Here is a 21,691-nt window from a genome sequence, read left to right on the forward strand (position 1 = left end):
AGAAGATTTAATTACAAATAATAAAATGCATTGACCAAAGACTAATACTACATGCTTGAATAGGAATGTAAAAAATAAAAATCCGACTTTAGGGGACAAAAAAACCTAAATGTCCTATGTTGTAATACCACTTCCAGTTCGGAAGTGCCTGATAAATATCCTTCATAGTGTAATCATTAAAAAATATAATAGTGACATCCTCTTATGAGGAAATTATCCAGGACACATATTTTAGTTTTTAAAGCGTTTAAATATATTTTAAGAAGATATACAAGTGAAATCTAATGAAAAAGATGACATTACATCAATGCAGTTTTTGTAACGTTTAGCTCGTGTTAGATTTTGTTTCGAAACTCTAAACCGGAAGTTGTTTTTCATTAGCTGTTATAACTCTTAACGGAAGTCCTTGCAGGCAGCCGGCGGTAGCTGAAGGAATCTGGCTGTGGTGTCGGATAGTACCGTGAGTTACTGTGGATCCAGCAGCAGAGAGTCTCAGCATCCAGCCTTAATCTTAGCAGGCGCGGAGACGTTTTTTGCGTCAGTGAAAGCGAACATGATGGCAGCCCTGGGCAGCGCCGGTCGTTCGATCCAATGTGAGTGTGATTGCGCCGCCAAGTTAGCCTGAAGAGAAAACTTCCAAGTTTTACTGGTTTTCTGAGGATTTAATGTCAGGGCATAAACAGCATCACAGCGCTTATTTTACACAGTTTACAGTCACTGAATTATTTTATTTTTATTTGCCAGAAACTCAACAGCACGCTTCTGACATTGACATCAATATTTTGTAAATGTAAAGTTAGCTCAGGGGATAGCATAACAACTTCCTGGCCGGATGTGCCCCTCGCTTTTAACAACCTCCTTTATTTTGCCATATTACTGACTTTTTTTTTTTTACCGTCACCGTCGTCTTTTTTGGAATACATCGAACCCAGGTTTTGTGTATAATACCCATGCGGTTAGGCGGAAAGGCTAAAATTATCTGAATGTGTTACCATGATTGCTCTCTTATTTTGTAAACGTTGGTGTTTCTGCGGCTCATTTCCACAAGCTTGACGCGGCAGAGCTGCGTCCCTTTAGGTTGCCGTGCGAACGTGAGCGTTACATAAGGGATTTATCCCATGCCTAGGCTGCATTTGGTGAGCGTCAGGTGGCCTGAAACTATCGCCAGTGTGCACATACACTTCGCGTTTTAGCGCCGGGAGGAAGAAAGAAAGACTCGAAGTTACACAATTGCAGCTCTGTGAACTTGCGTAACCTCAGCGAGCCCCCTGGCGGTGCGGCGCGGTACTGCTGGGAGCGGTTATGAAAGTGAAGCCGGCTGAACGCATCGGTTAGACTGTATAGTTATTATCATTATTATTAGAATAATAAAGTTTATTTCCACGACAGCTTTCAAGAAGTACTTTCAAAGTGTTTCCCAGGATATTTGAAAAAAAAGGGCAACGATCTAAAGAAGAGAATGCACGCAGTTAAAACGGCAATAACAGTTTAAAAGCTCATTCATGACTTCAGCTTCATAATCCATAAATAAATCTGTAACAGATTCACTAATCTGAGACCACTTTAGGATTTATGGGTACTTTTAAAAAGTTTAAAGTAAACTCTGTATCTGCCAGGAAGCTGGTGTTAAGTTCACTCTTGCCCAGCAGCTGGGGTTTGAGGCCTGAGTGGGTTAGGAAATTATAACAGTCCAAACATGATGAGATGAAGCAAACAAATCTTTATTTATATAGACTGTTTCATCCCAGGTGGGGGCAAAATTGCCTCATTCATACTCTATGAACAGATTTATAACTGATTCAGACCATGCATGTGCACAGATGATAATGAATGAAGGCCATAACTTAAACGCACACATCTATCATTATTTTTTTTGTGTGTTTAATATTTTGTTTTTCAATAAACCCCCAAAATGCCCAGAATGACAATGAAATTTTAAAAAAGGCAATTAAATTACACGTTAAGACCAGAAAGACCAAAAAATCGTCAGCTTGAATCCAGCTGTGATTTTGTGTGAGCGCTTACATTTTATCTGCATTTCTATGCTCATATCAGTGCCCATTTATCTGCACAAAGCCTGAACCAGTGCAGCCATGACAGATTTAAAAAGGAGCCAAAATGCAACGGTAAAATGTTGTTGTTGTTATTATTATTATTATTATTATTATGTACTATTTTAATCCATAAGCAAAATAGAAATTAAGATTGTTATTACAGCTATAACTGTAGTTTCACAGTACTTCTTTGGAGAGTAGCATTGGCTGTGTTACCTCTGTGATTTTTCTGGAAGAGAGACTTTTGAGTTTAATGTAACAACAGATTTGCCTTCTCTTCACCTTAAAACTGATCCATGGTTGAACTCTACACTCATTACAAACTGATCGTTACGCTCACTCACTGATTCTTGAGCTAATAAAATCATCTAATTGTTGTTCCGATGAATCGCACTGTTTCTTGTTCTTCAGTTGCCAGGAGCAGCTTGAGTCTGAGTTTGAGACGACGCTCCACTGCTGCAGCCGCCGCCTACGCCCAGACTCCAGAGACGCAGGAAAACAGGTCACACACGCCACACTCGATTTCATGTCTTAGCGAGGACATCTAATTGAAATAATGCTTTCCCTAGCTGCTTATCCTTACCCTAAATATCAAAAATGAATACCTACCCTTAAGCCTTTGCCTAAACCTAACCATAACCTAATTGTATCCCTGACACTAAAACCACATTTTGAGTCTCAAAAATGCCTTCAAACTTGTGGGGACCGGGACCACAAGGGCTGTTGGTCCCCACTAGTGATGTGCGATACCACTGATTTCCTTTCTGATCCGATACCAAGTAAAAGTCAGGGTGGTATCGACGATACTGATCCGATACCGATACTCTGTACAAAAACGTAATGTTTCATTGTATTTCATAATACAATATATAATTGTATTATGAAATTGTAATAATATAGCTTCATAATGATTACAGGACATCAGACTACTTGTTCTTTTTGCTTAATAATGTAGAATTATCATGTAGAAATAAAAAACCTGAAGTTGTGCCCTATTTGAACATGTTGAGAGACAGACGTCTCTCAGGACTCCCTGAGAGACGTCTGTCTCGCCCTAGCAGCACCTGTCCCTCTCCTCCTCTTCAGTTCGCCTCAACATAAGCTCGTCATATTCTGTGATGTGATTTACTCTCAGGTGTTTGACGAGGTTAGTGGTGTTGCCACAACACGTCACTGTCTTGCCACATGTATCGCAAACCGCGCCTCGGCCGTTTGTGGAGGTAAAATACGTGCACACATGACTCCATTTATGCTCAGCCATTGTTGTGAGTGCGCACGCCAGGGGCTGGACACATTTATACAGCTGTGTTTTGCACATGACTATGAAAGGCGTAAGAGGAAATAGTTCCTTCCAATTTAGACAATCCGAATGATATAGTTTCTTTCCACTTTGTTCCTGTTAATGAAAAACTACAAATTTACCCCAAAGTACTAAAATATCGATATTTTAATATGAGAATTGATTCTAGAACATAAATGACTGGTATCAGAAGAATCGATATTTCAATATCGATCCGCACACCACTAGTACCCACAAGTATAGTAAACTTCCAATTTTTGGTCCCCACAAAGATGTTTATACCCGGCGTCCACAAACACACACACACACACACACACACACACACACACACACACACACACACACACACACACACACACACACACACAAAATATGAAATAGGTGTAAATGGCTAAAGGGGTCTCTAAACACAGAGTCAGTGCCAGAGGTGGGTGGATCAATCCAAGTATTGGTATTAGATCGATACTAGCCCGATAGATTCGTACTTTCTATCATCTATGTTAAGTTTGCTTTAGCTGCTCTCCTATTGATTGATTTATTCCTTTTATTTCAGAAGCAAAATCTAATAAAACCGCTCCACACCAGTGTGCAGGGCTGTATACACAAAGATTCCTGACCTTGTCTAAAAAAACAAAAAACACGTTTCACAAAGCATCTTGAGTCTAAAAGAAGGTGAAAGCCTGTCAGGAGTGAGGAGGGGAGAAGACGTCCTGTAATGATTAAAGAACAAATAATGGTGGATTTCCTTTCATCTTCTGTGAAATCGTTTCTCCTGGTCTGACCTGCTGGGGTTCATTAGAAATGACAGGGACTGTTTTCACCAGTTTGTCGACATCTTCTCACACAGGACCCGCCTCACGCCTCTTTATAAAATTCTGTCCTCCTCGAGCTGACAGTTAAGCTATATTTATGAATGCGACAGCAGATTATTGGAGTTCAAAGCTCACTGAAGGGTTTAAAACCTTAGCAGTGAAACATGTTTCTCGGAGCTGCTACGGCTGTAAGGCCTGCAGTGATGTAGCGTCAGAGGATGGAAAAGCAGCAGGCAGATAATTCCTGCTGAGCTTTGCCCACATTGGTCTACAGCATAAATGCTTTTATGCAGTTTTTTGTGCATAAATACATTGGCGTCTCCTCCAAGCAGGTTTTCTTCTGTTAGGGGAAATGTTTACCCTTCACTACCAATTTTCATAACTGGACTTTCATTTATTAAAGCATAAAATGCATTTTTGTTAATGAGAAGTGGGCATAAACATCAGAACTTGTTGTATGTGAGGAAAGAAAGATAAATGACCTTTATTAACTCTAGTAGAGCAGGGCGATATGACCAAAAACATTTATCATGATATACATTTGAAAATTTGCAATAACGATATAACTGACGACATAATTGACACTAGACAAAATACTTTACAACTCCACAACTTTTATCAGTGCAAAAACCCATCAATGTATTTTCACTTAAACAAGCAGCTGTTTTTTTTGTGCATTAAAGTTATATAAAAATGTAACAGTGCAAAATCCTTGCTGACAGTTTAACCAAAAGACATTTCCAGTGGAAACTGGCCGACAGATCCTCAGCATAACCATGTATAATATCCACAAAACTTGAAGAGGTTATACACACACAATATGGTAATATTATGTTGAAGCACAGTACGTATCCCTCCGCGAGGCTCCTGCCTACTATAGCCGTACTGCTCCAACAATCCATCAAGCGGTGCGGCTTCGTAGCTTAGCAAAGTCGTACTGAAACATTTGACAGATTTTCGAGCGCCGTGTACGACATAAAATCGTTTCAAGGTCAGTAAACAAAACCAGAATTCATACATAAGGCACACGGGATTATAAGGGGACCTGTTGATTTTCAGAAAAATCAAAGGATTGATTTTAAGTGTGCTGTATTTTCCAAACAACACGGTAATAACGACGGCCCGCTAGCATGCTCTACCAAAAATAGTGCTTTGTTGCGTATCTGACGGACGAAAGCTAAATCAGTTCCACACCACTGAAGTTGGAGCATTTTTACAAACCAATTCTGATTCATCCGTTTCATTCAACGATCTGTTTTCGCTCTTCTCATTCTGCGTCGCCGCCATGTGCTTATGTAAACATAGGCACTGCTCATGCGCGTTTTACCCATATTCTATCGCGATATTTCATTTTCCTATCGTTGCCCAAAATTACACCGGTATTACCGTGAACGGTATGATATAGTACAGCCCTAAACTCTAGATCAGATTTGTTAATTTGCAATTGATTAACATTAAAATACAGACTGCTGAATGACCTGACTTTGTACTTTGTGGGGTGTAAACGCATTGAAGCACTGAGTCTGGTTTAGATCCTGTTTGGCTCAACTTTTCATTATTTATTCCAATAATTTATGCCTTTTGTTCTTAAACGATTAAATTTACCTAACAGAAGCTCCCCCTTGAAATATCTTCCCAGTCCCCCTGGCTTCCATCCATAATTTTTCTGACCTAGATTTGGCCTAGTGCACAGTTTCTACACAGTGTCACATCTTTTAGGGGTGTTAGATGTGAATTATTGATCGTGACTCTCTCCTGTCTGCAGGAAGCCGAAGACGGGGATCCTGATGCTGAACATGGGAGGACCCGAGAAGCTAGAAGATGTTCACGACTTCTTGTTACGCCTCTTCATGGACACAGACCTGATGAAACTCCCAGTACAGAAGTACGCACACAGAGATCACGCTGCCTTAAATGCAAGGAATTATTTGCAAATGTGAACACAAAATATAGTGACGCAAACAGCTGACCTTAGAGTTGAGGTGGTCGGTGTTTAACAGCTGGGATCTCGGTTTCCCAGCGCTCGCTCCATGCATTTAGCCCGTAATGTGAACTCTCCGGTGGACAGGATGTAAACAGGATATAAAGCTCTGATAAGAGGTCCTTCCTTCAAACAGTCCTCTGTCATCATTATTTCAGCAGGGCTTTGTGGGGATCTAGTGGATTATGTTATGCTCTCGTGCTTTTCTGAAACTCCCCAGATGTTTTCTGTTTAGATTATGTGATGAATTAAAAGCAACTGCTTTATTTTTGGGTTTACACATATGTAAGCACACACAGTGGGGGCGGGCAGTTTGAGGAAGTTTGTTGGGTGACGGCTCTGTGCTGTGTCCGTATTTCATAACGTCCCACTGAGAAGAAAAATCTTTGTGGTTTTTAGCAGCACTGATCCTTTTTAAAGCAGGCGTGACTGACCCAAGATCACACACTTTGACTTCAAAGATTGCTCCACCTCAATATGAATGTTTTATGAGCCACTTATTGACTTTATTTAGACCTCGGGCGGTCCCGACCCCGAGGGAATGAAGCGCTATAGCGAAAGTCTGGATATTTGGGTGCAAATGTGTCCTGTGACTTAACCAAGGACGTCATTCCAAACCAGCAGTTTGATCTGAACTGAGTTCACTCTGTGAAGAGCTTTCCAGAAATTAAGACCTGCTTAATGCATCCAGTTCAGGGTCTTGGGGTGGGGCTGTCACAGGATAAGATGCGGGGTACACCCTGGACAGCTCACCAGTCTGCTGAAGGGCCTCGTGCATGGTTTTGGGCTGTGGGAGGAAGCTGGGGTACCCATACAGAAGGACCCATGCTGTGAGGTGATGGGGTTGGCCACTGCACCACCGTGCTGCCCTGCACATAAATGCACATAATGCAACTTTCTGTACAGTTTTGGAACATTTTTAAAACATTGAAGAAATGTCAAAGTCGAACTGTAACTGAAACACAAATGACTAAACGCGTTTGTCTGTCAGTCGGCTGACCTCGGTTGGACCTCGGGGGTTAAGCCTTTCTTACACTTGAAGCTGTTTGACTGTAAAGTAGAGAGATTCCCATCAGCCACTGCTCCTCTTTGTTTGCTGCTAACATGCCGGGTTAGGATGGTGAGCATTTCAGCATGCTAACATTAGCAGGGGGTCAAATGACAGCTGTGTCTAAGTAGAACCTCACAGAGCAGAGCTCCCTCCCTTTAACTTCTATTTCACCCAGAAGTGAAGCTCTTTGTGTGAAGAATCTCCTTTTATTTATTTATTTATTTATTTATTTTTAAGTGTCATGATTGTAATCTCTGCTCTGTGTAAGAAAACAACACGAGTGTCCGTCTCCATGTTGTCCAGCACTGAGACAAACCATCCTCAGAAGCTGGACAGAATAATACTGACCTGCTAGGGGGTCGTGTTGTGCATGTTTTGTATAATTTTAGACCGTTTTGTGTTTCTGTTTTATTGTTTGGCCTTTTAAAATGCTCAAATATGACGGCACAAACTCCTTGTAACCCTGCACCAGTGCTCAGTAAGGTCTGTTTGTTCATCCATGCAGCATCTGCTCGTTGGACTACAACAGCATTTCATGATGTAACAGGATGAATCCAACTAGACCTGACAATAGAAATGTTAAAATAATAAATTCCTGCCATCATTGTGTACTTGGTGGTCACTTTACCTTTCCTGCTTCTGGCCATTTTGAGCAGAGTTGTCTGACAGGTTTCCCTGGGGTGGGAAACACAAAAACGGTGCAAACGTTAGTGCTTCTTGCTTCTCGCTGCAGAAAGTCCATGCTGGAAACTCTAAACTAGATTTATTGTCTGGTGTTTGGTGACGCTTGTGGACATGAATCTCACCTCCGTGTCCATGGAAACTGCACATCTTACTGAAAATGTTAATAATGAACCTTGACCCTTTAAAGCTCCAGAAATCACACGTTATAGTGCTGTTACAGGTCATTTGCTTTTCTTCTTCTTCGTTGCTGCGCAATAATTCACTGTATTAAATCTGTGATGCATTAAGTGTGAGTTGTGTAACTGCAGCTGTGCGACCTGCCTCCCGCTCTGCAGTAAACTCGGCCCATTCATCGCCAAGCGGCGCACACCGAAGATCCGGGAGCAGTACAGCAAGATCGGAGGAGGCTCGCCCATCAAACACTGGACGTCCATGCAGGGGGAGGGCATGGTGAAGCTGCTGGACGAGATGAGCCCTGAGACGGGTGAGGATGCCTCACAGAGGCCTCCGCTCCTCCTCAAATCTGACAGCTTACATGGAGTTAAAGTCATGTTTGGAGGCAGTTTGTGTGCTTTTATTGAGATTATGGTTTGCTTGGCTGTTGTTGGCAAAGTGTGTGTGAAATGGAGATAGTAAGACAGCGAAGGAGTGTCTCCTCACACGCCTGCAGCACACCTCACTGATAACACAGCAGCAATCTGAAAGCTGACCAGATCTGTTAGAATTTGGTCTAAAAGCACGATAATCTTCATAAAAACCTCCCTTTAAGCTCCTGAAATGTTATTTTTATTTGAAGATTTCAATTAAACTGCATATCCTGCATATTCAAACTGTAATGTTGCCAGTGAGTTTCTCCCGTGCTGTCTGGTCATTGGCTGTTTCTTCTCTCTGCGCAGCTCCTCACAAGTTCTACATCGGCTTCCGGTATGTTCACCCGCTGACGGAGGAAGCCATTGAGGAGATGGAGAAAGAGGGAGTGGAGAGAGCTGTGGCCTTCACGCAGTATCCTCAGTACAGCTGCTCCACCACAGGTGACACAAGCAGGAAATGATGTCTGTTAAATGTAGAGAACATGTAAAAGGAACAATCAGAAGATTACTCAGACGTTTGTGTCCGTTAATGCCGCCACACCCAGGGTGCTGTCTGCTCTGCGAGCTCCTGATAAATACACTCTGTTCTCTCCAGACTAAATCACACTCAGCATGTTCTCAGACTGTTCCAAGAACGCCCAGCTCACACGTGAGGCAGGCACACTCTTCAAACCCACAATCCATCCATGAATCGGTGCCCACAGACTGTTTTTGGGTTACAAAATATGCATCTGAGGAAGAAACTTTGAGGAAATTTATTGATTAGTGATTGGCAGCAGCAGAGAGATTTTATTCCTGTGTAATGAAGTATTTCTCAATGTGTTTTCTTTTGCTCACAGGCAGCAGTCTGAACGCCATCTACCGTTACTACAGCAACAGAGCTGACAGGCCGAAAATGCGCTGGAGTGTCATCGACCGTTGGCCCACACACCCTCTGTTGGTGGAGGTTAGAGACACACGCACTCATTTTCATATCTTAGTGAGGACATCTAATTGGCATAATGCTTTCCTTAGCCGCTTACCCTAACCCTTATGATTAGGCTAATTCTAACCCTGACACTACAACCACATTTTAAGCTGCAAAACTGCCTTCAAACTTGTTGGGACGGGCATTTGGTACAGTGGAGGCCAATTTCTGTCCTCACAAAGATGTCTAAACATGTGTGTACACACATGCAAAGTAAAACAAACTAGTACTGATGTACACGATTCTGCCAAAAGTATTCACTCATCTGCCTTCACATCCATATGAACTTGAGTAACATCCCATTCTTAATCCATAGGGCTTAATATGATTTTTGACCCACCGTTTGTAAAGGCTTCAGCTCTCCTGGGAAAGCTTTCCATAAGGTTTGGGAGTGTTCATGAGAGTTTTTGACCAGTCTTCCACATGTGCACATGTGAGGTCAGACACTGATGTTGGGTTGGGCGAGATGGCCGGCTTGGAGTCTTTGCTCTAATTCATCCTAGAGGGTTTGAGGTCAGGACTCTGTGCAGAAAGGAATTCAGTGAGCTCCTGAGAGCGACCCATTCTTTCACAGATGTTTGTAGAAGCAGTCTGCATGCCCAGGGGTGCCTTTTTTTTTTTTTTTTAAATAAATAAATACACCTGTGGCAGTGGGAGAGATTGGTATATTTGATTGGGTGAGTGAATGCTTTTGGTAATATAGTGTGTAAGAAAACAGAGTCAGTCAGTAAGTCACCACGCAGCTAAATGACCAGAAAGCAGTTGTGGTGGGTGATCATGGCAGCTTTTTGTCCTGACTGTGTTTTATCAGCTGAGGTAAATTTCACTAGCTGTGTTTATAATACACCCTAAGTGTGTGTGTCTGTGTCCAGTGTTTTGCAGAACATATCAGAAATGAACTGCTGAAGTTTCCAGAAGATAAGAGAGATGATGTTGTCATTCTGTTCTCGGCACACTCACTCCCCATGGCTGTAAGTATGAAAAACTACTATCAGTACTGCTCTAGCCTCAAAGTAACACGCTAATAAAATACTCAAGTTTCACTCACCAGAACTGGACCACAGACTTCTCTAAGCTCTGTACTGCATAACACTCATTATATTTCTCAGATAATTCAAGTAAAAGGCTTAAAAGGGTCATAAAATCGAGTGAAGTGACTCCAGCTTGCAGCAGCTGTCGGTATCACACCCATCACCCCAACTTTTAAACTTTAATACATTTGAAGGGGTGGATTATAAAAATGAGAACAGGTTTTTGTCACCAGACTGTAAAGTTTGGCATTTGCTGTCACAGTTTCTGGGGACTGACTCTTGGAAAGGAACGAATGAAGCCAGAGTGGGGTCTGGTCCTTATTACTGATGACACTGATCAGATGGTACTGACACTGACACTCTTATAAAAACTGATGTGCTTTCCACAAATTACTACTAAAATTTACTGATATTTCTCAGTATAGGCATTTCCTTTCACAATGGAGTAGTAGTATTTATCTCTAGAAAACAAAACCCACTTCATCTTCATTTTCTTTTCGTGTAAAGAAGTACACTTTAAAAACTATTCCGATTTGTTACCTGACGGTTCATCAAAACAGATGAAAAACCTGAAATATCTCAACAGAAATCAGTGCAAATTCAGTTTGTCTTTGCTGTTAGGAAGCCTATAAAACTGTTTTCTGCTGCTTAATTGGTTAGTTTGACAGCACATCTTTGGCATCTATATCCAACATGTCACCAGCAGTTCAGTGTAACTACTCACACTTTAAATCCAGGAAAGTCCCAAACTCTGTGATAGGCCAAGCTTCTCAGATGAGAGATCTGATTTCCTCGTGCCTTGTTAGCTTTCTTTGAACCATGCCATTAGGCAACAGAAGGTTTTTGTCCAGCTGAAGTACTTTCTTCCAGCACATTATTCAGGAACTGCTTAATGTGTTAATGTTGCTTAGCGCCGTGCTGTTGTGTGCCCTGTGCTGCAGGTTGTAAACAGAGGTGACCCGTATCCTCAGGAGGTGGGAGCCACAGTTCAGAGGGTCATTGAAAGACTGGGTCACTGTAACCCCTACAGACTGGTGTGGCAGTCCAGGGTGAGTAAACATCACTCGCTACGTAATTGAATAAACCAGCAGCACCACCTAGTGGTGACAGTGTGCTGTAATAATCAGGTAACGCTGCATACTCAACACTGATCACACATCAGTTTGTAATGCTTATCAATATGGTTTAAATTGACTGAGCGTATGCTTTGCTGTTTTTCACACAACTTTCATTGTCAAAATGCTTTTTTTGTTTGTTTGTTTTGTTTATTTATTTACTTTTTGGCATTATTTCACCCTGAGCCTGACTTTAAAAAGACAAAAACGCACATAGCGACATGGTCACCACAGGCCAAAGAAAGTCTGTGACATTCAGCGACTGAGTAATGATGGATTAAGTGACCACTAGTGATGCAGAGTGGGCAGGTTCCAAGTAAGGGGGGCATCAACACAAGAAACAATTTGCTCATCACTTTTAACTGGTTGTTGCTAAGGGACGTTCCAGACTCCAGTTGCCTAGGTAACCCTCTATTTTATTTGTCACACCATCAAAATACAGATAAGAGCATCCTTTGCTCTCATAGGTAGTCGCTCCATTCGCCTAAAAGTTCAGTAAAGTTTAACTTGGGATTTTCTATGGGAAATACTCAATGTCACCTAGGCAACCGGAGCCTAGACTGTCCCCTATGTCACCATCGGTGACAAAATGCTTTACTTCCTACATGAGCAGGAGCCCATCTGGTCACCGTAGGTAAGAATAGATTTGGGCAGTGCTCACATTCCTGGCAAATGTGTTCAGTTTTTCTTTAGTTCTGCAGACAGACTCTTCCAATCCAGCTTTACCTTCTTATTATACTTACATGCAGCTAAACTATTAATATTATTTAGACCTGGCCGGCCTGCTTTTGTGTTTTGTGTTGCCACAAGATGGAGCCACTTGTCTGACTAATATTTTTGCTATTTCAGAGTAGAAGCCCTCAAAGCTCCTCAGTGCTCAGGTCACAGGGCCTGGCAGCTTACATAATTCACAAATGATAAAAATTTCACAGTGGAAGAGGACTCTGAGCTGTCACTGGCTACCTGTAGGGCAGAATGAATAACCCAACAGGGTGAAAATGCACAGTATGTGGTACATACAGTAACACAGGGTACCAGAGATAGCCTTCCTGCAAGAAGATCATGGTATCAGTTTTATTTATTTTATATTTAATGGGATTTCAAGAAAGGTCACAGGGTCGTTTACGTCCTCACTGAACCAGGAACACCTTAAACCACCTTGGACACGTCATCCATCTATAGAACTTAAGTCAGCCATGTCCTGTGTGTGGTCTCTCAGGTGGGGCCCATGCCGTGGCTCGGTCCCCAGACAGACGAGGTGATCAAAGGTCTGTGTGAGCGAGGGAAGAAGAACCTGCTGCTGGTGCCCATTGCCTTCACTTCGGACCACATAGAGACCTTACACGAGCTGGACATCGAGTACAGACAAGTGCTGGGAGAAGAGGTGAGAGGGGAAAAAAGCAGTGTTTATATACATTTCCTCAGTTTTATGTAAAAATTAACCGGTACATAAATACTGATTTAAAAGAACAGAATAAATCTGCAGCAGCCTTTGGAGAAATAAACTGAAGCAGGCAGAAAGTCAATTACCCAGACCTGCTCTTTCTCTAAAGTCCTTAGAAAGATTCATTAAATAGGGGAAACGTATTTATGCATTTGTGATCTACAATTAGGGCTAAGGTCTTTGTACTGGTTGTTTTGGTTAGCTAAAGTGTGTGTATGTGTGTGAGGTTTGTTTCCAGCAGCCCAGTGCCCTCTGTCTGTCTGAAGGCACCAGTAAAATGGCCACCAATCAATGTGACTGGTGCCATAAAGATACACATTCTTATACCCATGAGGAACCATCGAAATCGTTTCTAAACTTGAACCTGAAGAAACACATCTGTCTTCCAGTCCCAAGTTTTGAGGTCTGAAATGCTAAAAAAAAACAACCATACTCCACCAAAAATGTGTAACACCTCTACACACCTGATGTATTAAATTCCTCGTGTTTGGATTAATTTACTCCAAAACAAGACTGTCGCATTAACTGAGCGTTTACTACCTTTTTTCTGTGTGAGTCTAAATTGTTGGTAGATATGTGCAGTTCCAGTTTTTCCCAGTGGGCTGGAGAATATCATGACGATCATTTTAACTGATGTGTTGTGGTCGTGAATCACATATGAGCTGTGGCAGTGACTGCATTTTCTCTTTGGGTCTATTGAGTTTCTAAAGCTCAAAAGCCAAACGAATGACTGCATAAAGCTATAAAATGGAGTAAAGCAGCAAATGCTGACCTTTTAAGTCCACAATCAAGAGACTCTTTGGTGTTCTGACTCCACGTTCAGAACAGAAACTCAGACAGGAGCAAAGGAATGAGGAAAAGGGAGGGTTTGTCCCCTAATTTTGCAGTTTTCTAAGATGTTATGAACATTTGTGATGTGTTGTTATTTTTCTTTCCAGTGTGGGGTGGAGAACATCAGGAGGGCCGAGTCATTGAATGGGAACCCTCTCTTTATGAAGGTACCTGTCACACACTAACCTGACCCATGTTTGCAGAACAAAGATTTTCTTTAAAAGAAATGCAGATGCCTAACATGAAGTGCCACGCTGGTTTTTAAAGTCATGTTTTGATCCCTTGCGTTGAGCATTTTGGCTCTAATGTCATATGCAAGTGTTGCATATATCTCAGAAACGGAGTTGTTAACCACCGACTGCCCTTTATACAGTCCTTTTTACTTCAAATATGACCATAATTGACAAAATGAGCATCATCATCAATCAAATAACAGTTAAAATGAGCAACTTGGACAATAAACCCATCAAGAAACTCTTCACTGAGGTCACAGATCAAGTGAGAAGTAGGGTCGTTTTTCCCATAGACTTCTATGTAGTTGCGGCTCTATTTTATAACCAAAGGAGTTGCCCTCTGCTGGTCATTGGAATGAATGCAGATCCAGCTTGCATATATATTCGTAAAACAATATGAAGACTGACAATGGGTAATTATTAAAAGGTGCAAATAAATGTGGAAAAATGTTCAACCCCTTAATACAAAAGAATAAGTGTGAGTTTTCAATTGGTAGATAAATTTTCACTCATGTTCCCAGACTGTAAAATATTCAGATTTCTTTTCAAACTTGCAAACTTACAGCTCTGTCATCAAACCTTTTCTCTATTAATGCCAGCAGAAAGGACGAGTAAAGTAAATGACAACAGTATATGTACAGTAGAAGAAGAAACGAGCAAAGATAAAGTTGAGGTATGCTGCAATGTTCCCGTGGGGCATGTTCATGTCATATGACATTTCTTTCCTGTCGTAGGTGAAACCTTTTCGTTGGCACCATAGAGCTTTTTACCACATAACATATATAAAAAGTTAGTTCTCACAGTAAAACTTCTGAATCTGAATGAGGTGGATGTGATTTAACCTTCTAGGCGAACTGCATAAAATGATGAAACCTGTCATTTCCATTCCCACTAGGTGGCGCTCTAAGCAAAGATTATCATGTACATGTGTTCCAAGGCAGGACTTCTATCTATGAACTTTGGGGCAGATTGGGCGATCCAGGTTTTGAGCTGCAGCAACTTTTTGTGTTTTACTGTTTCATGACGAATCATTGAAATTTGCCCTGGCACCATGGAAACGCTCTTTAGCAAAAACGCAAAGAAGAATTCATTAAAGTACACTGCCTGGAAATTGCTAAAACTGGACCAAAGTTGCATTGTAAATTTAAAATGGGGACCTTCCTGTTGTGTTCAGGGTATGGCTCTCATAGGTGTTTTTATACCTTTTGGGATGACACACATGTGAGCCAAATTTCATACATTTACATAAAACAAGTGGCTGTTTCGTTTGACTTTGCAGGCAAGACCCATAAAACCATATTTAAGTATGAAATCTGTAAGGGGGTCAAAAGAAGAGATGGTCCTGTGAAGTAGCTGCAGCCATGAGATGGTGAATGAATGAGTGAATGCCTCCTTGTGTCCTTCGTTCTATCCTTTATCTCTTTCCTTCTCCATTGTCACTATTTTTCCTTCCATCCCTCCTTCCTTTCCTCTCTCACCTCCCTCTCTCCCTTCATCCTCAACCCTGAAACCTTTCTCACAACAGGCAACTCCTCCAGCTGTATCGTGTGTGTTTGTGCGTGCGTGTGCACAGGGTTTATTAAAGGAAAGGGGCAGATCAATGGGAACCTTTAGAGCTGACTACAGTAGAACTGAACCGCCCGGCTGGCTGGCTGGTCAGGCCCGCCGTGCTCAGAGACCCCTTGCCAAGTGTGTGTGTGTGTGTGTGTGTGTGTGTGAATCAATATCCAGAGGATGATTAGTTGGTAGTTACTGAAGGATGGTTTCCTTGGTGTGGTTTTTAGTTTCTCAGTGAGCTGCTGCCGTCTGCAAGTAGCAGCAGCTAGAAAATACAGAAAAATGCATTCATCAGGATTTTTACTGCACACTCTGGCTGGTGTTGAAGCTTCATTTAAAAAAAAAAAAATTAATAAAAATAAGTTCCCCTCAAAATTACTACACCTAACAACTTTTTAAAGCAATTTCAGAGTTGCAAAAAATGTCACCTGTAAGACTAAAATTACAACAGTTCAGGTAAAGTTTTGGAGCGCTCCTGTCATCCTGTATGTTTGGTTTAAGGGGATCTTAAGACAAAATTTGCACTTCAGCAGTTGAATGAACTATCATGTGACTATTGTAACACCCACCAATAGGTGCACTCGCTCCAGTCTAGTGCATTAGCTGAAGTTGTAGTTCATGTTCACTGTGTTTGTAACCTTGTTGAGTAAATGATCATTTGCTCACAGATGTGGTCAGACACATCCACTCATCGTGGGCATGAATGTCGTGGTAATTCTGTGCTTTTAATGATATCTTTGAGCGGTTCTTTTTCCAGAGTGGAATAATTGTACAGCCTACATCTTTAATGACTATTTATTAAAAAAAACAAAACAAAACACTACAAGTTGGTACACAACTTCATTCATTTATTGTTTTTTCTCAGTTTCAAACACACATTAATTATGTATGCAGGTAGCAGCTCTGCCAGTTGCTTTTGGTCACATATCCTGCCAGAGGCTTGTTGATGGATACCATTTGTCTTGGCAGAATTGGTAGCTTATTTAACTTGGTCTCCTGGTGCAGATCTGGCTTTAAGCATAATCCACAAATTTTTCAATACGGTTGAGGTCGGGGATTCGGAAAGGCTATTCCAAAGGCTTAATGTTTGCCTGCTATTTTAAAACTAGTTTTGATATGCGTTTTTGATCATTGTCTTATTGGACCAACCACTTGTGTCCAAAGTTCTACTGTCTTACTGATTTGACAATTTTGGAGGTAGTCCTCCTCCTTCTTTATTCCAGGCCTATTAACGGGAAGTTAATATGCCTTGACCTTATCAACTTGAAATACTGCAGAACCTATAGCACAACATTAAAAGATTTAAGTGTACATGTATATTTGAGCCTGTGTGGATTAAAGAAAAGGATTAAAAGTTCTTGTTTGTCTATTTATTTTCTATTTAATGTCTTTCTAAGACATTAAAGATGTATGCTGTACAATCCTGTTTAAAACAAACACAGTGAAAAGGATTCTTATTGGCTTTTTACCCACAAAGGTTTCAATTCTGATTATAGTAACCACCACCATTGCTTCAGTGCTGTGTTCTTTATGCCTTTTAAAGCTTAATATATATTTGCTTTGCCGGGTTACAGCATTAGTTACAGCGTAGGGTTTCAGAAAGGTTTGCAGATATGTGCCCAATGTAGAAGTTATACTTAAGATGGCCTACTTTCTTTTAGCCTTTAAAATTAAAATGCTGACTCCAGCCATCTGTTTACTGGTTATATGGAGCCCTAATCTGTGAGGCACAGTTTGAACATACTTGTCTGACTGCTGATATTCATTTATCTCGTTCAGGCCTTGGCAGACCTGGTCCAGTCCCACTTGAAGTCCAACGAGCCATGTTCCCGTCAACTGACCCTGCGCTGTCCGCTTTGCACCAACCCCACCTGCGGAGAGGCGAAATCCTTCTTCGCCAACCAGAAGCTCTCATAGAAACTCAAGACACACATTCTGATGCAGCAGGGCTACCTGTGGAGGAACTCGAGGCCTTCTTCTAAAAAGCTTCATTCAAACGCACAAGCCCACACCACCTCTCCAACAAGAGTGTCAGTTAACCAGGAAATGCCACCAAGAAAGGACCAAATGGTTTCTGCAAATGTATTCCCACACACACATTTACTTTAGGTTTTGGTCTTTAGATGGGACTAATATCTGCCTTTCAAAACCTCTTTATGCTACTTAAATTCATCATTTTATTTCACCAGAGAGGTTAAACCGTCAACAGATACCATTTGGTCAAAGCTTGTGTAGATTAGAGAACTGGGACATCACATGACAGGAAAAAATTGCACTAAAAACTGCATTTCCCCTTACTCACATTCCATTTGCTTTGCGCCTGCAAACTTCCATCAGAGACCCCATTTTCTTGCCTCTTCGCTGGTGCTAAATGACTAACAGTCGGCCATGATGACACAACACGCACCCAAAGGGTTCTGGGCTGTCTGGCCATTTCCTTCGCCCTTCATCTCACCTGCTGCTTCACGCCATTGTCTCTCCAGGTGGTAGCCCCGCCCATCCTGTTGTAACTCCTGCAATTTGATTGGAGGAGGTTGGATCCTGTGTGATAGGAGGGTACTGGCGGGCTTAAGAGAGAAAAAGAGGTTCATATTTAAATTAAATAAAACTAAATGAATTCTTGTGATGATCCTTCATCTGCTCTAATTTCATAAATGAACCCCAGTGAAGCTGGGAAACTAGAGTCACACACTGACCCTGTGAGTGTCATAAGCAAGCTAGAAAAATACGTTGCTTCTGTTTTCCTGCTGAGGGAAAAACGGAAACCAAAACAAGTCAAAAAGCGATGAGGGATAATCGAACTGTTCACATCTTGAGCTGTCCGTATCGGTAAAGGTCCAGCCTGTGAGTTAGGGGTTGTGTGCAGCTATTTATTTTGAGAGCGATTGGCCCAGTGACGTGACCAGGAGATGAAACAGTAGCTGCATACTTTTTTTATTTTTATTTTTTTCAAATAAAGTAAAATGAATGTAATGAAGAGACCAGTCAGAAATGTGACTTAAAATTGTAGCTTAACAAGGAAGAAGTTACCATAAAATTGTGAAACTATATCAGTGAAGCTGCTCATGAACCCTCCATGAGGAAAAACAAAGAGGGAACAGACGTTACTGGTTTTTATAGTAGCAGTACTGTTTTCACAAATTGAATAACAGCCACCAACATCATCAAGCTTAAAAATATCTGGAAAAGGGGGGGGGGGAATGACATTGTCTGTATCTGTACACCTGAAACTGAAGCTAAACCTAATCTCTTTAAAGATGAGGAAAGTAAGAAGGAAAAACAAGCAATTAAAAAGAAAAACTAAGTGATCAACACGAGATATCCTCACATCTGTTAAAGGTTTTAAAGGCTCGTACAGCTATAAGGCCGAACCGATTTGGTTTCAATGGGTGTAACAATTCTGACAAGACTAAAATCATCATATTAATGCTGCTTACTCCCATTTTTCTATTGGGCATCACCAACTTAGAGTTTTTTGTTGCTGTTATGGTTTCTCTTGTGAGCCAGTAGATCAGTACTAGTTGAATACTTTAAATCATCTTTATCAGTATAGGTGCTGAGTCGGTGTCAATTCCATCACTCTCTAACCAGAGCCAACGTCAGAAAATGTCTTTATTCTTTAAAGTATCCCATCCTTTGGGGCATGATAAGAACTGGCTTCAGTTTGGAAGGACTGAACAAAATGTAGATGAGTGCAGAGAAGTAGCTCGAAAATGACATTTGTCAGGTGTTTAACTGCAGTTAACCTCTGACTGCTGTCTGCATATAGAAACAATTCATCCTGATATTATTGTATCCAATTTAACCAGTGATTAGTGTGAATTAAAGAATTCTATAATTGATTTCAGTGTGGGTTGATAAAACTCCAGATGTCGTCTCAGTGACTGCTGGTTTGATTCCACCTGACTTCCTGTTGTCTTGGAAATGTCCGGGATTTGGGAAGTGATGTTTGATAGTGATGTGTCGGTCGCGAACGAAATGGCTCTTAGAGCCGGATCTTTGACGTGAACGACGCGAGCCGGCTCCTTGTCGCGAGCCGTGGAGTTTTTTTCTTTTCTTTCTTTCTCTCACCCTCTCTCTCGCACATTTTTTCTGCTTCACTCGCACGCGAGCCTTGTGCTTTGTGCTTTGTGCTGGGCAGAGAGGGGAGGGGCGGTAGTTATACTCGCAGTAGCACAGGAACAGAGCGGGAGGGAGAGAGAAAGAGAGCCAGGGACAACAACGTCAACTGTATTCAGTTGTGGATGATAAAGGATTCAGAAAGTTTATTCATGCAGGCCCATAAGATAGAGGATATGCATCTTATTTTTATTTATATTTAATTGTGTTGTGCTTTCCAGTGTTTTGTTTTGTTTCACTTTAAATTGGTTTAAAAGGAAAAAGCTGAACATTCATATAGTTAAAAGAAGCACGTACAAAACACAACAGAAGTGCTCCAGGATGCTAGGCACAGTGTTGAGCTTTTGTTACCTGGTGGCTACACAAGCCAGCAAGTACCAACGACTTGATTTGGTGTGTGGTAGTAACAGGTAAATGAACTTTTTTTTTTTTTTTAATTATTTGAATATATATGAGTGCTTGTGTATAAATACACAAACAATACACATATGCTTTCAATTGTGTAATTTAAGTGATCGAGGTAGCTCTGTTTTGAAGTTCAGTTAACGCTAGGAATGTGTTTTGGAGTTTGTACGTGTTTTGTCTCTTGGGGCCAGCACATATATTTATATATAAACATATATAAATAAAACCACCAAGCAACAAAACAACCTGAAGAGCCGGTTGGGAGCCGAAAGAGCCGGCTCTTTTTAGTGAGCCGAGCTGAAAGAGCCGGTTCTCTAAAAAGAGCTGGAAATCCCATCACTAATGTTTGACCTCTGACCCTGTTCCTCCTTTACTGGTTTTGTTCTGTTATGCAGTGATAATGTGCCTTTTTTACACTGGCTGACTAAAAATACTGGACTTGTGCTGTGTATGTAAATTATACGCGTGCTTAACCAAAATGCTGACAGGAGAACTCCATCCTGAAATCTGAATTTGCGTGTTTCTGCTGTGGTCAGTGCCATTTATTTAAAAATACATTAAAAATAAAATCTAACCATAATATCCAGAAAGTAGTTAAACTGCTGGGGCTTTACTGCACATGTTTCAGTAATGACCAGTCTCTTTAAGGGTCTCCTCTCCCTAAAACTCCACTTTATTCTGTTTGGCCACTTTCTGGAAGCTTGCTTTTTTGTGTGTGTGCTATTTGGAACTATGACCATGTGTAAATTTTGCAACACTGTATCATTGTGTCAAAAACAGGGAAGAGCTACAGATATGTAACATTTAAAAAGTAGCAAGTACAGGATATTTACATAGTTTAGAAATGATATGAAAAACTGAAGGCTTGAACCTGTTTGTAGAAGCTAATGGAGCTCGAAATCAGCCTTTTCATGGTGCAGGTCATTCTCATATTTTTGCCAATGCTTGCAAAAAGTTTCTAAGATATTTTTGCTCCTACATTTTTCTGCTTCGACTGTACAACACAGACAGAAATGCACTATACAACGTGTACTCATCCGATACCAGACGTGTTAGTGTGCTTCCACATTCTTTTGTGTGTGTGTGTGAGAGTGAAATGCGTGAAGTATTACTCAGTCTCAGTGACTCCTTTTTAATGTCAGCATCCATAAGCTGTCTAAAGTGGTTTGTCATTATTATTGTGACCCATGATGTGGGCTTTCAAAACTGCTTTGCAAAGGATTAAAGGAGTGTCTCACTGCTTATGTGCAACTAAAAGACAAAGTTGACCTTCATTAAAACCCTGCTAACAATGGGAAAAGGTCACAGCAGAAAGACATTCTCAGGGTGTGTGTATCCTAACTTATTTTCAATGATCCTCAGTGTGTCCGCTTGGACAGCTGGTGTGACTGTGCGTGCGTTCAGCTGAAATTTTGCAGTTTGATTTGTACAAGCAAACGCACTCTAGATTTCTTGCACCTCCTGTGTGCTTGTTGTAGTTTGGATTTTTTTTAATTGATTTATTTTCTTTGTTCCAG

The 21,691-nt window shown here is 41.2% G+C and overlaps 1 protein-coding gene across 2 annotated transcripts; it reads left to right on the forward strand.

Moving 5' to 3' along the window:
* The first annotated feature begins 398 nt into the window (after positions 1-398).
* fech (ferrochelatase) lies at positions 399-18,596 on the forward strand. Of its 2 annotated transcripts, XM_082538340.1 has the most exons (11): positions 399-593; positions 2,466-2,556; positions 5,932-6,051; positions 8,218-8,366; positions 8,779-8,913; positions 9,312-9,418; positions 10,312-10,410; positions 11,412-11,519; positions 12,805-12,969; positions 13,968-14,027; positions 17,430-18,596. In XM_082538340.1, exons 1-11 carry the CDS (start codon positions 554-556, stop codon positions 17,565-17,567), a joined length of 1,212 nt encoding a protein of 403 aa, XP_082394466.1. In that variant the 5' UTR covers positions 399-553; the 3' UTR covers positions 17,568-18,596. The 2 variants fall into 2 exon arrangements, with proteins under 2 accessions (XP_082394466.1, XP_082394467.1); XM_082538341.1 differs by lacking the exons at positions 399-593; positions 2,466-2,556 and adding an exon at positions 5,067-5,157.
* The last annotated feature ends 3,095 nt before the right edge of the window (positions 18,597-21,691 follow it).

Source organism: Aulonocara stuartgranti (assembly GCF_965226115.1).
Source record: "Aulonocara stuartgranti genome assembly, chromosome: 7".
NCBI classification, from domain to species: Eukaryota; Metazoa; Chordata; class Actinopteri; order Cichliformes; family Cichlidae; genus Aulonocara; species Aulonocara stuartgranti.

What these genes read in the sequence shown, in the direction of transcription:
- fech (XM_082538340.1), top strand. Translation starts at nt 554, where the DNA reads ATGATGGCAGCCCTGGGCAGCGCCGGTCGTTCGATCCAAT. An exon ending in CCAGAGACGCAGGAAAACAG is followed by an intron (nt 2,557 to 5,931) that starts GTCACACACGCC and finishes TCCTGTCTGCAG; the next exon opens with GAAGCCGAAGACGGGGATCC. An exon ending in GACTGGTGTGGCAGTCCAGG is followed by an intron (nt 11,520 to 12,804) that starts GTGAGTAAACAT and finishes GTGGTCTCTCAG; the next exon opens with GTGGGGCCCATGCCGTGGCT.